The sequence below is a fragment of the Chrysoperla carnea genome, chromosome X (assembly GCF_905475395.1).
Source record: "Chrysoperla carnea chromosome X, inChrCarn1.1, whole genome shotgun sequence".
In the NCBI taxonomy this organism is placed as follows: Eukaryota; Metazoa; Arthropoda; class Insecta; order Neuroptera; family Chrysopidae; genus Chrysoperla; species Chrysoperla carnea.
Window position 1 is genome coordinate 24351579 of NC_058342.1, and position 16045 is coordinate 24367623.

The window sequence follows — 16045 nt, forward strand, 5'->3', positions numbered from 1 at the left end:
CTTATACCATAGTAGACAATAAAAAACGTGGACAATCTAGGGAAGAAAGTCGAACGCAAGCTTTCAGATTTTTGTATTTGAAGCCATCAATTTTAGTTATATCGTAATGAAATTTTATGGTAGGTTAATAATACTACAAGAACCAAAGCAAGTGAAAAAAGCAATTGACTGAGTTAACTGTTGAAATACCATGGATAGAAAGTGTTGATTAAATAATCGTTTGTTTTTTTACGTCATGTCAGTAAAGAAAGGCAGAGACTCTTACACACAAAGTAATAAGACTATATTCCTTCTCACTTCCTTTATGAACCGTGAACGGGTGATGTTTAAGAACAAATTAAACTTTTGTTCTATTTCTAACGGTTTACAAGATTGGTCCTGTTGCTAATTTACGAACTCTATCTCACTTGTTAAATCCTAAGCACGGTATAAAAATTTCAGCTTGGAATCTCTTTTGGTTTTTGAGTTATCGTGTTCATAGACAGACAGACAGGGAGACAGGCAACCGGAAATTGACTCTATAGATTATTTTATGAATACCAATACCAAAATTTTTTTCGTAGAATCAATATTTTTAAGCGTTACAAACTTGGGACTAAATTTAATATACCTTAAGTAAGGACACTTGCACCTTTACTGCATCCAGCTGATAAATTATTTTTTAATTTAAAATTTGTTTTTAAATAAAGGAAGTTTTAGAATTCCAAGCTGTTACTAAAAGAGTTATTACAATAGACTTCTGGTTAATTTTTATCAATTATTATACAATAACTTTTCCATAAAACACAATGTATACATAAAAATATAATATTTAATAAATAAATTTTAAACAAAATATAAATAAAATGATTACTATTGTAATATACAGCCAACACAGAAGAAGAAATGAAATAGCTGCATAACGTTTAATGGGCCGGATATGCTTAATGTCAGAAGTGTTTCATTATGAATATTAAAAAGATTGAGCGGTGACGGTAACATCGTGTTCATAGTAGCCAAACGCAACGCACCTAAAACAGGTATCATTTACTTAGCATAGGTACTTCATAAAAATGACAAAAATTAAAAAAATTATACAAAACAAAACATTTGGTACTAACAAAAAAAATAACTGTCGTGTATGCTGTACTTCACTCGTGTCTCAAACTTAAAACAGTAGCGGATTTACCGGGAAGCAAAGGAAGCAATTGCTTGGGGCCCCGCTTGGACAGGGGCCCCAAAAAATGGAAAATTTTGAAAACACATTCGAAAATTTGAAAAAAAAAATAAATAACACATGAAAAAAAGAAAAAATCCATGTCAACAATATCGATCATTCATTGTCCCCAAACGATTTGAAATTAGTTTAAATCTGTATTTCCCGCGTATAGTTGGCGCTTCGGTCGCTCGTATTTGTGTCTTCGTCTGAACAGCAACGGATTCCTTAGCAACCAACTTGCGAGAACGCGCTACAGCGTACACTGATATCGCGGCTAAAATCTCTTTTCTTGTCAATTTAGCCGTGTCGCAGGAGGAAATCACAGTTTAGAAAGACTGATTAAAAACTATCCAAAGGATGTTAACATGAACTGTGTGACTGAAATCCAAAATTTTCACATTTATGTGAAACAGGTGTACGGAAATGAGCGTAAAACATTTGTTGAATTGTACCAAATCATTTTCAAGGATGAACTGTTTTCAGCGTTTCCAAATGCCTCATCAGGCTATTCCTTACAATACCGATAGCTAATAGTACAGGGAGAGATCGTTCAGCGCATTAAAACGCGTCAAAAATTATTTACGCTCATCGATGTGTCAAGATAAAGTTAGTGATTTAGGCTTACTGTTTATCGAAAAAGACAAGCTTGAAAAACTTGACTTTGATGATGTCATTCATCAATTTGCGACTGAGAAAAGTAGAAAAAAGTATAATATACCCTTGCATTAAATAATAGGTAATAAGATACTTAATACCTATTTTAAATTATTGTCCCAGCTAATTTTTCTTTACTGCTCCAATAACCACGCTCTGCTACCAATTGAGATTTTTTTTGAAAGAATAAATGCTTCAAGTAATGACTTATTAACAATATTGTTCCTGTCTCTTGTTTTTATGTGGGCTTTCCACCGAAGCTTGGCATCAAGCGTCATATCGAGGTTTTTCGATTCCTTTGCATAAGGAATCAATTTGCCATTGAGATGAGTTAAGCTTGTATGTAGTCGATCCTTTTGTTGATTAAATCGATATGTACCGCCTTGGACTCATTCATTTTGATTCTTCCTTTCGCTGTCAACTGTTAGATATTTGATCGATTTAACTTGGCGGTTGAGTCAATATTACTTTCTCCAACTGCCAATACCGCTGTATCGTCTGAGAAAGTCGCTGTGATGAAGTGACTTGATCTGAACTCCCAAACCAAACTCTCTCAGAGTATCCTCGAGGAATATACTCGACAAAGTTAGTCAAAGTAAAGCACCCACTACCACAATCTCGCCTTACTTCACAAGTAACGCATTCCTATGGCTGATATTCAAGTGGCAACAACTGCTGCGGTAGTTCTCGGTTCGTTATAACAAAACTCACATGGACGTCTCGTATCAACTTTGACTTGGGTACAAAAAATTCGCTTTTTTAGCGAAGTCAGGCAAGATAAGGCGATGACAGTCGAGACATCACAAGTATTACCTTCACATTCTCGTTTCCCACTCGACTTCGCACTACTTCCCGAGAATATAGAGGAGGCTGAATATGGGAGAATATTCGTTTTTTCTCACAAAAGCTGTTGATTCGAGCTTTGCTAAAAATACTCGCTCATTCTCCAATCTTCTGATTTTTTTGCCTTGATGACACATTCCTTTTGAATTAGGCTAAAGTTGTATTGACAAACCTGGAATAAAAATAATTTCCTTACTTGTAGCTGTGTACTAAACCTTCCAAAATGAATTCGTCGGAGGCTCAACAGAAATGTGCTAATCGCCTTTCTGCAAGTTTTTTCAATTTTTCATAAAATTTTAATTGAAACTGAAAAATGACGTTAGGCATGTGATGGAAAATTTTTTTAATGAAAAATCAAATACTTGTTGGAATGTAATATGCGATATGGATGTTGATTGCACTCAGTCATGTCGACAACGACATATCGATGTTGGGCAATTGAATATACTGAACACGAGACCTAATACAACACACGGAGAAGTTCGAGGGTTGATTTAAAGTTTCACATACAAATGAGCAAACGATGAAGATATGCCAATGTGTAAGTTTATGAATGAAAATATACACACTCTATACACGTACACGTAGCCAAACACACACACAAACACACGTACACACCCATATATTCCTCATTCCAGCTTTACCTTCCTTTCCTTCTCCCTTCCCCCCCTCTCTCACCCCTACCATCTCTCTGTACGTAGCTCGTCTTGTTAAAATCTATATGCAGCTACGCTTAGAGTGAATATACGTTATACATACTTAGTGATATTGTACAGACAACACGAACCTATTGGGGTTAGTTTGTGAAGTAAGCAGTTCGGTTTCAGGGCACGTTGGATGTCCGTGTGAACACGTTCGCTATCCAGAAATATTGTTCTGGGTCACAATGTACGCTCTTCTATGATGATGACGAAGGACAACCCGAACCTATCTTCAATCAATTTTTTTTTTTTTTATAAACATATCATAAATTTTCCATCAATTATCGCATGGACATGGCATCATTTTCACGTTTTTCTCAATTTATTTGCTTACTTTTTTTTATGGTGTGAAAATGGTTTTGTTTATATGTTGAATGATGTGTCATTTTTGGGGCCGTAAATGGATATATCGTACTTCTGATTTTGTTTACTTTTTTGAACAATGGGTACTTCAGATTTAATGTAGTATATTATTTGTGCTTCTATTTTTACTACGGAACAATTTTCTTAGAAGTACCTGAAATTAGTGATTCAGTCAAATTATACATGAAAAGAGGGTGAACCTTACATCAAAATTAGGAAAGTTTTTTTGATAAGTTGTTTGCAATGTAAAGGCAATGTAAAATCCAAGTTTACGACCTCGGAAAACGGCCGGATCATGGCGAAAAATATGAAAAACCTCGAAAATTACAACTTTATTTCAGGTTTTGTCGATTTTGATCCGAAAGGACTGGTTTTTCATCAAATATTGTAGTATTCATTTTTAAAGCAGGTTAAATTTGCAACGATTTGAAATAAGGCGGGTTATACAGGACCGATAATTTCGGAGAAATAGCTTTTCAAAGTTTGAGATAAGCCGTTAGAGGTAGAACAAAATTTTAAATGTAAAGAAAAGATCCTTATAAAAAAAAATACTTTGATTTGGAATTTTTTTCGTAAAAAAACCAGCTTGATCTCTAATTGTTGCAAATTTAAGCTCCGTTCTTGATGAAAAACCAGTCCTACTAGGTCAAAATTGATAAAAGCTGAAATAAGGTCAAAATTTTCTTGATTTTTCTTATTTTTCGGCATGATCCAGGGGTCGAAAACTTGGATTACAAAATACATATAAAAAAAAAACAAAAATACCTGATTTGATGGAAGATTCAATGTTTAATTTGATTGAATTATGGACTTGATAAAAAAAAATGGAGAACGTTCGTTTTTCCTCACAAAACCTGTTAATTCGAGCTTTACTGAAAATACTTAACTATGTTAATTATTTAAAATATTTGCTGTATCTAGTGAAAAACATAAATCTGATTAAAATGGGTTTTCTTTGATGGCTGGTGCAGATTCCCTTTGAATTGGGACAAGGTTGGTAAACCTGAAATCCAATTTTCCTTGCTTAAATGCGTTGTATGCGTTGTTTTTACCATCCTAATACGGCATTCCTCTGTATTGTTCGATCGAAATAAACGATCCATTAAATTAGGCGTTTATACATAATTTTCCGTTTTGTCATTTTATTTTGAATGTTTCAGCAATCAATTATCGTCCAAAACGATTGAAATTATGACATGGAAAATTATGGTGTCTAAAAATCGCAAATATTCCTAAATAAAATAAAAGTGCTTGACAAAATTTAAATTTTTTCGCGATTCATATTAGTGATGATCACAAAATATGCATACAACTTTTTTTCGGAAATTAATTAATTATTTTTCCCAAAATATTTTAAGAAATTCAAAAATGTTCGACTTTCCATACCTGGATTAATAAAGTCAAATAACTAGGGTTGTTTTTTAAGACTTTTTGTAGGTTTCAGTGGGGAATTTGATAAAAGCGTATCAATGTTAAAAGATGAATTTTGCCACATTTCAGCTTATGGTGGGTCATTTGAAAGTGCGTATGAATTAAATCCAACGTTTTGTCATGTATGTTATTCGACGTGCAAATAGACACGGGCCTCGCCAAAAAAAAATCCTATGTTTGAATATTTTAATAAGAAAAATATAGGATGTAAGCATCCGCATAACTTCTATATATAAGTTAGAATTCCATTTATAAATAGAGAAATTCTAGAGTAAGTTCCATTATTATTTAAGATTTGTAGAATTTCTACAAATTCCAACCCCATTAGATGATGTAACGATTTCAATTTTCGATATTTTGAAAATTATTCCAGATATCGAAAAATTTTATTCCTTCTTTTTTTCTTATATTGTCAAGTTGTAACATAATTCACAATCAAAATTGAAAATATACATTTTTTGTAATTTATGTCCTCACTAACGGGCTCATACATCCTTAATTAATCAGACATAATGGTTTTTTTTTTCAATAATTTAATAAGGCTTTAACTATAATTTTAATAGTTTTTTTTATTTTAAGTTCCACCGACTAGTTTTTCATAAATCTATGAAAACATATCATCCATCTACTGTTTGTTATAAAAATAATGGGGTTTAACCTCCGTTTCTCTGACATATACGCCTATAACAGAGGTCACCCACATCATTGTTTGTTAATCTTTATTTATTTAATTACAAACATATTTACAATTACATTTTGATGTGGATGAAGTCGGTTACTTCGTTCTTATCCAAGTGGTTCACACTGCCGCTGCCTGGATTCGAACCCGCAACGTAAGTCTAAATGGACACACGCCTTAGACCGCTCGGCCATTTAGGCTCTTATAAAACCCATGTTAAATATTCTCCTTTTGAAGTCATTGATTTATTTAAATAATCTGGCAATCTCTACCACCCCCCTCCCACGCCACTGAAATTTTCAGAATTGATTTAGACTTAGTCCAACTTCATATTAAAAAAAATCAAGCCTTTATCCAAAATATTCCTGACGCTCGTACAAACTTAAGCTTTTCTATTATCTTTTTTTTTAATTTCTCTACTAACATCATTCTTTTAAACAAAAAGGGATACTTTCGACCAACAAGATTTTAGGATGATGTACCGGACAAAACCACGATCCTTATAAATGTTAAAATCCTTATGATTTGATAGAAAAGACAAACGTTGAAATAGTAAATTTTGACTGTTATATATAACTAATTCCAACAGTCCAAATGATTAGCGCCATCGATCCAGCAATTAATGATTCCGTAATACCTCTTGGAACTAATATTCTATGAATCCATTAACTCGTTTTCAGAGGCGATCCAACATTGGAACGTTTTGGAAAGGGATAGGAAAGATTATTTAATACTTACAAAATAAGTTGTTCCAACTAAAGTAATTTCCAAAAAAAAAAAAAAACGATTTTGATTATTACTTTAGTTATTTTCTTAGATATATGTATATAGAAATATTTCATGAAATTTTGATCTGCTGATCGTCAAATTTTGTGAAGTTTTGTGAAATTTTGATGATATGGTGGAAGCGCAAGGAAAAGTAAAGTATTAAATATATTTAACTTCCATGCGTTTCCACCATAAAAATAATACTTGATTGAAAAATAGTTGGCATTAATGACACCTGAATTACATAATCTCTAAATATCAAGTTCGGTTTTCCATAAACATAGAGGTTAGAACATCAACAAAAACAGAGGAAAAAAGTGTACATACACAAATATATGAAGAATATATATTTGAAAAATACTGTATAATATTTTTATTTGCGCAATGTTAAGCTGTCAGTTCATGGTACTAACAACACACAACGTTGTTGAGTCCGTCGAGCACAGCTAGTGTTTATTCGATCCAGCGTGTACGTGCCTAGAATACGTTGATTCGATTTCACGTGGCCGTATTTTACCAAGCACCAATCGGTGATAGTTTTAGGCGGAGTTAAATACTCCCACGCATTGTATACAGTGTACCGCCCTCATTTACAGTTCATCCGCCTTACTACTCTGCACGAACATGGTTCAAATTCAGTTTGTTGTCGAAACACATACATAATAGAACGTTTTTATCTGTACTGTGACAACGTATATAACGTTAACATTAACGATTTGTGTACGAGAAAACATCGATACCAACGAAAACGTAGTAAAAAAAAAAACAAAGGAGAATCGTTTTGTTTTTCACTGTGTCATGATTAAAATCGATTAGGACGGGGTATATAAAATGTGATTTGTTACCAAGTTTGTTTTCGTGAAAATTCTTTCAATATCCACGTGTTTAGACAATGTTTTGGCGACCTCATTTTAATTTCAACGCCATTTTGTGTTACGTTGGCAACTCTTAGTGCGATTTTTTATTGTTGTTGTTAGTGATTTTTATAAAAGTGAACTTCAAAAATGTTACCATATCAAACTGTTGCGGCTATGGATTATGGCACATCCACGACCGCCTTTCAACGCCATCAGTCTGTTCCTGGGAGTAATAATGGTGGTACCGGTTTAACAACGTCACCTTTAACGGCGGCTGGTTTGGGTGCACAAGTCAACATGAATATCAATCCAGCAGCCGCGGCATTCACCCACTCCTGGTTCGTACCGGCCGACTTCTGTGGTTTACCCGCGTACAAACACAACCAAAATCACCACCATGGTTCTGTACCGGTCCTCGAACCTGGGCATGTCTTTCATTTTTTTTATTATTTTTTTTCTCTCAAAATCAATAACAATTTATTTGCTTCTCTAAAGTTTTAAAATCTATTCAAACGTGAAATTGAATTTTTATTATACAACATCCCTCTGACTCCCCCCGACTACCGTGTATCGATATAAATAACTTTATCAAACCCCTTTCTTCGGATTTCGATTTGATTCATTAATTGCTGATATTGTTTTTTTCTGGGACAGTAATAATGAATTAAATTATTTTCCAGTAGTACTTATACGTTTTCGCATTGATTAGTTTTTCATCCTCTTGTTGCCTCTTTCGTGTGTCATATCAAATAGAAAACCAATAAAACTTAACGCTCACGTTTTGTTGACGTCCCGTAATTCTTTTTACTACAATTACATAAAGAAAAATTTTTTGTCGATTTTTATTGCAGGGATGATTTTTCTTGTAATCAAGTACTAATTTATATTTTCCTTACCTTTTCTTTGTACGTTTAAACGACATTACTGTGGTTTATCAACGATTTTTCCCTGTGGAAAAGTGTTTGATCTTTTACGGTTACTGATAATAATTAACTTTTTTTTTAGTAGATTTAGGTAGAAAACATATCTTAAAGAACTTAAATCTTAGAAATTAGAAAAGTAAAACAATTCAGGAAATTTTTTACAATTTTCTTAGAGTGTTGTCTTCTTCTTGGCTAAGTTTTGACCAGTGACGCATTTACAACTTTTATGGCCACGAAGGAGAGACGGACTTAGCACGATTGACTCAAACCTTTGACCAAAAGTTTTGTCAAAATAAGAAAAACTAAAACTTTCGTGGGGGTCTCTAGGCTGCCTAAATGGTAAATGCGGTACTGGTTTTGTTTTTCTCCGGGGATTCTCTGAAGCAAACTTCAAGTCTTTTATTTATGAAGTTCATCTGATTACTAAATTGAAACAAAACTTTATCCAGAAAGTTGTTTTTTTGAATGAGTTGTTCCACACAGTTTCTTGTGCTCATACTTGTTGAATGTAAAGCCCAGTCTTTAATTTAGCAAAAATTCTTTTAAAGATTTCTGGAGCTACTTAAATCCTAAAGGGGAGGCATGCATACTCCAATTGATACATTTATACCATTAATTTTTGAGTATGAGCGCCAAGGCAAGCTTAGATTTAGTTTTGAAGTTATTGTATCTGATTTTCAACTTTGATGATGAAAATAAGTATAAAAGTTTTCGATATCTGCCTCAGTTTTCGAAATAAGTTTAGTTTTCGAGCTAAATAATTAAACATTTTCAATTTTCTATATTTTGAAAATTACTCCAGATATCCAAAAATTTTATTCTTACTTTTCGTCTGATATCGTAACACAGTTCACCATCAAAATTGAAATATTTTTTTAAATTTGTGTCCCCACTACCATGCTCATACATCCTTAATTAGTCTGACACAACGAGTTCTTTTTGTTTTCAATAATTTATTAAGGTTTACACTTTAATTTAAATAGTTTTATTTTTTAAAAATCTATGAAAACATATCTATCTACCGTAAATATCCATCTACCTTTTTCCCGTAAGACCAATGTTAAATATGCCTACTTGTGATGTCATTTATTTATTTTAATAATCTGGCAACTTCCTCTAAAATTTCCAGAATTGATTTAAACTTATTCCAACTACATATATTAAAGAAAACAGTAAATCCAAAATTGCCCTGGAGGTCGTACTTCCTTAAACTGAAAAGACCCCTTAAAGAAGAAATTTCATTTTCGAAAAGTTGTAGTATATGCATGAAGGTCGTTTGAGTGTTTTGGTCAGTTAATTTAGTCGTAAGGTACCATTCACGCATTAATATGGACAATGTATTCAATTATATTTCCGCTATGAAATAATACCTCTAACAATATATAATGGTCCTTTTCTTACATTATAATAAAAAAAAAAGCGCGGTCAATGCCCATTAGTGACATCTTTTGTTTATATCATTTCTCGGGACAGGCATTAAATGAATGGCCGGACTGTACGGTAAGATTCTCCATTGAATACAAAACATCTTCTATGAGAATATCAGATTTTAATCTTACTTTGTCTTTTTCTCAATGAAGAGTCGCGCAGCATGATTTTTTGACGACATAATCTTGAAGACAAAATCTTTCTTGTTTTTTTGGATGTTTATTTTTATAATTCAGGTGGTTTAATTTAATGAATGAACAATTGATGGTTAGCAGCGTGTTTTTATCCGTCGGGCTCTATCAGTTTATATGTGTAACCGCCAAGAAAAATAGGCCACTATTCTGTAATTGACTTCCCTATCAATTTTACAACAAGGAAATAAAATGAATCAATGCATATTTTTCCGCTTTTTGTGATTAAAAAGGCGTGATAGATTAATGATTAGTAATCATTGATCTTTCTTGCGAACTTTCATATTCGCAAATACATTGATAAGATTGGAAACGGCTAAATTTCTTGCTTCTTCGTTTTCAAAAGAAATAATGTCCAAATTTGGTGGCGGTCAAATTAGCAAAGAGTAACATTCATAATAAGAGTAATCACGACTAGCTAATTCTTACTGATGATGACTACTTGGTAGTCGAATTACGTATTTATAAAATACAAAAAACTGATCTAGGAAATTGGGGCAAAAATCGAAATTTATTTCAACCATTCTTGTTCTATAGTACTTCTCAGATAAAATTTTTATCAGTTTCTTTCTACGCTACTGTGGCAGGAATATAATTAGAAGTATGTGATACTATTGCTAGATGAAACAAAAGGTATTTAATCATTTCCTGGGTTGTTTTTCTACTCGTTAAATTGTGTTATCAGCAAGTTCTGAACGATAACAATTGGTCTGTGATTGGATAAAACGTTTTTTAAATATTCAGGATAAAAGTCTTCTCTAGCGCTAAATACTTCGGCAATCCTTTGGGACAGAAAAACAAGAGAGACCATTTCTCCGAGACTTGAACTTCTTACAATCTCGACATTTATTCTGGAATAAATCTCTCCATTTTTGAAAATGATCAACTTGCCTCCTTAGAGCCGTTGCGTCCGTATTCCGTGGAATACATTGAACACTGGCAGCGATAGTACCGCCACTGTTGATCGTGGCTATAAAACTTTAAAACAGTTTTCTATTAACAAAAAAGTGTAATATCGCCTTTGGGTTCTTTTTCGTAAAAAATCTGTAGAATCAACAGAAACATTATTGCATTATCACTGGTTCATTTTGAGAATAATCTTATTTCTTTTACCGAGTAGCCTCTAAAAAGTGACACTGCTATCAATGCTATCAAAACATATATATTTGCCGTGTTGCAAATTCTTAATCCCTGCGATTGTATGTTTGTTTTAAATCTTTAAAAAAATTTTAATCCTATCTATTTTAGAAAACACAAGCATTTGTTCTGTCAAATAATACATTTTTCCAATTCTTTAAAATTATGTTTTTGATATCTTTGAAAAATCGAAAGTTTCTGAAATCCTTGGTCGATTTTGTGTGCTTAAATGCTACAGGTTGCAATTCTTGATCGATTTTGACGAGTTGATTTGTAAATTTTCATAATAAAATCATTTAAATTATTTTATTTTCATTACAAAATCATTTTGATCGGAAAATATGGTTTTCTTGGATGTAATATTTATAAAATTGCTCGCCCCAAAGAAATCTTTTAATTTCTTTTAACCCGTCAGTACGCACGTCAACCATTCGATAATCTTTAGTTGGGTGATGAGAGATTTGCTAACGCATAACTTTGTAAATCATAACCTCTACATAATTTTTATATAAATTTATTTTTTAATGCACTAGCTAATTAAAAATAGTTTGATTACGTGATTATTGAATGATCTTCAACTTTGATGATGAATTTTGTTACAACTTCATGAATGTAGACGAAAAATACGAATGAAATTTTTCGATATCTGCTTTGGTTTTCGAAATATCGAAAGCTAAATAATTAAACAAAATTTTCAATTTACGATATTTTGAAAACTACTCCAGATATCGAAAAATTTTATTGTACTTTTTCAAGTTATAATTCACCATCAAAATTGAAAACATTTTTTAACATTTTTCGATATCTCTCAATTGGAACGTTACATTTTCCAACGAAATTTAAAATATATTTTCCTAATACGTAATATTTTACGAAACTTTTCATCCTTAACAAAAAAATTGTACACCACTCAGTTTAATGATTTTAAGGGTGTTAAAGAAATGTGTTAAATTCTCCCCTTACAACAAAAAACCTCTGTTTTTTTTTTTACGTAAAAAAATGGAAAAACTCATAAAGGCTTTTTATCACTTATATATATTTTTTAGGTGAATTTACTAAATAAATCCACAATAATCCAATTTTAATAATTTGTACAACTGTTCCCCGAATAACCATGAACAAACATAAAAATAATTGATAAAGAAAATTGAAAATAAAAAATACATTGATTTTTGTCAATTTGTTATTAGAGAAGAAAATCCGAAATCTGATAATTAACGGTTTTAACACAGAATCACGTTTTGGGAGGCTTTAACAAAAAATTTTTAACAAGCTATAAAATTGTGTTTGGTAACGATTTGTTTATCCATAAAAAAAAATTAATGTACTGTTTTTGATGTAAAAGTTGATCTATTAATATTGATAATTTTCTTAAAAGAATGAACTTTGCGACATGATCTGTTCAAATAAATTATTCATAGCATCGATATTTTTAAGATTTACAAACTTGGAACTAAACTAAGTATACCATGAAATGTCTCTAATAAGTAATTTTAATGATATATCCCATAATACAAGAAATTTTCCCATTTTTACGTTATAATTAAACTTTTTCGTCTATTATCAACTCAGAAACTCTTAAGGATGTATGAGCATGGTAGTGGGGGCACAAATTTAAAAATAGATATTTTCAAAAAATTTATATTATTACTTGACGATATAAGACGAAAAGTAAGAATAAAATTTTTCGATATCTGGCTTAGTTTTCAAAATATCGAAAATTGAAAATTTTGTTTAATTATTTAGCTTTCGATATTTCGAAAACCAAGACACATATCGAAAAATTTTATTCTTATTTTTCGTCTACATTCATGAAGTTATAACAAAATTCATCATCAAAGTTGAAAATAAGATAAAAATAATTTCAACCCTTAATCTACCCTGCTCTTACATCCCTTATATGGACGGTGACACTTAGTTTTTTTCTTTTCTAATTCATTGCTAATATGTTTACTTTCTATTAAAAAGTTTTTTTTAAATTTGTTTTCATTCATTCCAAACGAAAATTATCAAAAACTTCCAAAATATGTCGTTTTTCAAAGATTCCTCCATAAGAGCCAATGTATTTTATATCGATTTTTAATGACTTTTTTCTTAAAAATTTGCACGGATACCTAAGCTGAAATTTTAACCACATATTCTTTGAGTAAAAGACTACCTACAAACAAATTTTGAGCCTTTAAATCAAACATTGTTGTCATGCTCATACATCCTTAAACATATTTAAAATAGATCCAACTGAATCAACACCTACTCGATTCTCGATTTTATTTATTTTTTCAAACCAATTTGTAAACAAACTTGATATATATTTATAGTAAATTTTTTTCTACATATCTTTTTAAAAAATAATTATTATATTGAATATTTACTGATGTGTGAAATCTTAATTAATGATTCAGAATTGTTGTTGAAATTTTTTATTTTATTTATTTATATTTTTTTCTAGTTTTTTTTTATAACAAACAAACAAAAAATTCATAATATGCGTAAAAAAAATTTTGAATAGTTCATATATTAATGATACAATAGTTTTATTTTTGGTTAAGTGAACGTTTGACGTAAACAATTATTTTTATTATTATAAACAAAAAAAGTTTAGATTTTTCTATTTTTAAATGCATTATTTTTAAGCTTTAGTTGGTTGGTGCAATACAGTAGTCGGCAACTTACGGCTCGCGAGCAAATATTATTTATTTTATAAAAAAAAAAAAAGAAAAAAAAAACATTTAAAAATCGTTCCGACTTGATTATCGAAGATTAGACACAATTTCTATATCTCAGCCGAAATAAAAATAATAATAAACCAACAAAATCACTCTAGTAACTCCTAAGTGGGCGAACGGTCTAAGGCGCTAGTAAGAGAGAGTTTTTCTCATTACTACAGTAAAATCAGTTGGAAAAACAACAGCTATTGGGATGGCTTCGTACCCCTTGGAAAAAAATCGAAAAAATCAAAACTTTTTTTCTGTTTCAGAATTCGATAAAACTCAGTTTATAAGGTAACTTTGTCCCAAAAAATTCAAAAATCGGGTTTATTTGACGATTGGACGAACATTTACTAAACTGTGTTTCATTGGGCTGGTAGATTTTGAAAAAATCGAGTCCTTGGATCGATTTTTGGCGATATCTCTAAAATTACCCACCTAATCGTTAATTGAACCTGATTTTTGAATTTTTTGGGTCAATTATACCTTATAAACTGTGTTTCATCAAATTCCGAAGCAACAAAATGTTTTCGATTTTTTGCTTTGAAGGGTACCCCTTGGAAAAAATCGAAAAAATCAAACAATTTTTTCTATTTCAGAATTCGATAAAACTTAGTTTATAAGGTAATTTTGACCCAAAAATAATACTTATACTTACCATTTTTTAAGGCCAATAAAAATATTCCAATTCAAATTCAAATAAACCCCGCCACCTGGCGATAAAAATTTGTACTATTAAACAAGAAGTGTACCGCTTTTTCCGTAGTTCTAATTTAGACCACCTGAATACTTAATAAGCCTTGATCCCAGTAAATGGGCAACGGCCTCTCCTTTCACAAATGTGAATGTAATCACAATAAGGGCAGAAAGTCTAATGCGTTTCTCCACGCTTGTCTGTTAGTAACAGTTCTCGACCATATATATTTCCACCGTAGTTCCTAAACGCATCCGACCATCTCTTACGTTGTTTGCAACAATTTTTACTATTCATTCTTGGAGTCCAGAATATATTTCGGTTTGCCCATAGATCTATTGATCTACTTGATTACTTGCCGTTTATCAATAATAAATAATATTCAAGACAATTTTTTTCTAAAACCACAATAAAAACTTAATTTTGACCAAATAGACACTAAACTTATTACATAAGCATATAAAATATTTTGACATTTATTGAATATAATAACTCCACCATTTTTTCCTCACAAAAAGAGAAAAATTGAAACGAAACCCAAAGAAGAAAAATGAAATTATTTAATAGTATTAGAGGGAATTGAGCGTCTTGCAAAATATTATTAATAAATCGATTGGACATACAAATATGAAAAGATATACAGGAACCATACATATTTAATAGCCATATGGGAAATGAACACTGAAATCCCGTTGGGATATTACCGTCGCGACATTTGACACTTCATTTTTATCGTCTTTGTTTTACTCAATTTTCTCGTATTATTCACTTTCTAGATCGAAATGTTCTTGTTTTCATCTCGAAAAACAAAATCTAATAATTATTGATATAGAGATTATTCAATTGGGGGGAATTAACTTATTTTCTTATTTTTGTAGACAAAGGAAGCATGAAAAATTTTATAAATCTTACTTAAAATGAGAAAATTATAAAATTTATTGCATGGGCATGAGATCCATTTGCCCCAATGGGGTGAATGGGGTCTATCTGCTCTCTCTAGAGATTCATAAAAATGGTTCAAGGCACCCACGAATTTTTAAACAAAAAATTTTCTCAAAACTAAATTATTTACGAAAAAATATTCAAACAAAAGTTTAATTTTTTATAAGAAACATTTTTTACACTTATACTTTTGTTCTACCTCTTATGGCTTACAAGATGGGTCCTACGAATCCAAGACCAAATGGACTTTTGAACTTAAACTCACTTCATGAGTCCGAAGCACGATATAAACAAATTTCAGCGCGATATCTCTTTTCGTTTTTTAGTTTTTGTGTTGATGGACAGCCAATCGAAAATGGACTAAAGAAATGGAAATTAACTTACGTGAATTCTTCTTAGTTAACAAATTAATTGATTTGGTCGTAAATGGTTATATCCATCACAAACGGTTTGTTTCGTTTCGATGAGGCTAAAACAAAAAATATTATTATACCTTGCAATAGTAATATTTTTGTCTAACTTAACTCA

The 16045-nt window shown here is 31.2% G+C and overlaps 1 protein-coding gene across 2 annotated transcripts in view; it reads left to right on the top strand.

Moving 5' to 3' along the window:
* The first annotated feature begins 7537 nt into the window (after window positions 1–7537).
* The window catches only part of LOC123302483 (protein trachealess), a 52664-nt gene continuing 44156 nt past the window's right edge, over window positions 7538–16045 (top strand). For both annotated transcript variants that reach the window (XM_044885422.1, XM_044885423.1), the window contains exon 1: window positions 7538–7919. In XM_044885422.1, coding sequence (XP_044741357.1) covers window positions 7642–7919 — 278 coding nt within the window. In that variant the 5' untranslated portion in view covers window positions 7538–7641. The remainder of the gene's footprint in view (window positions 7920–16045) is intronic.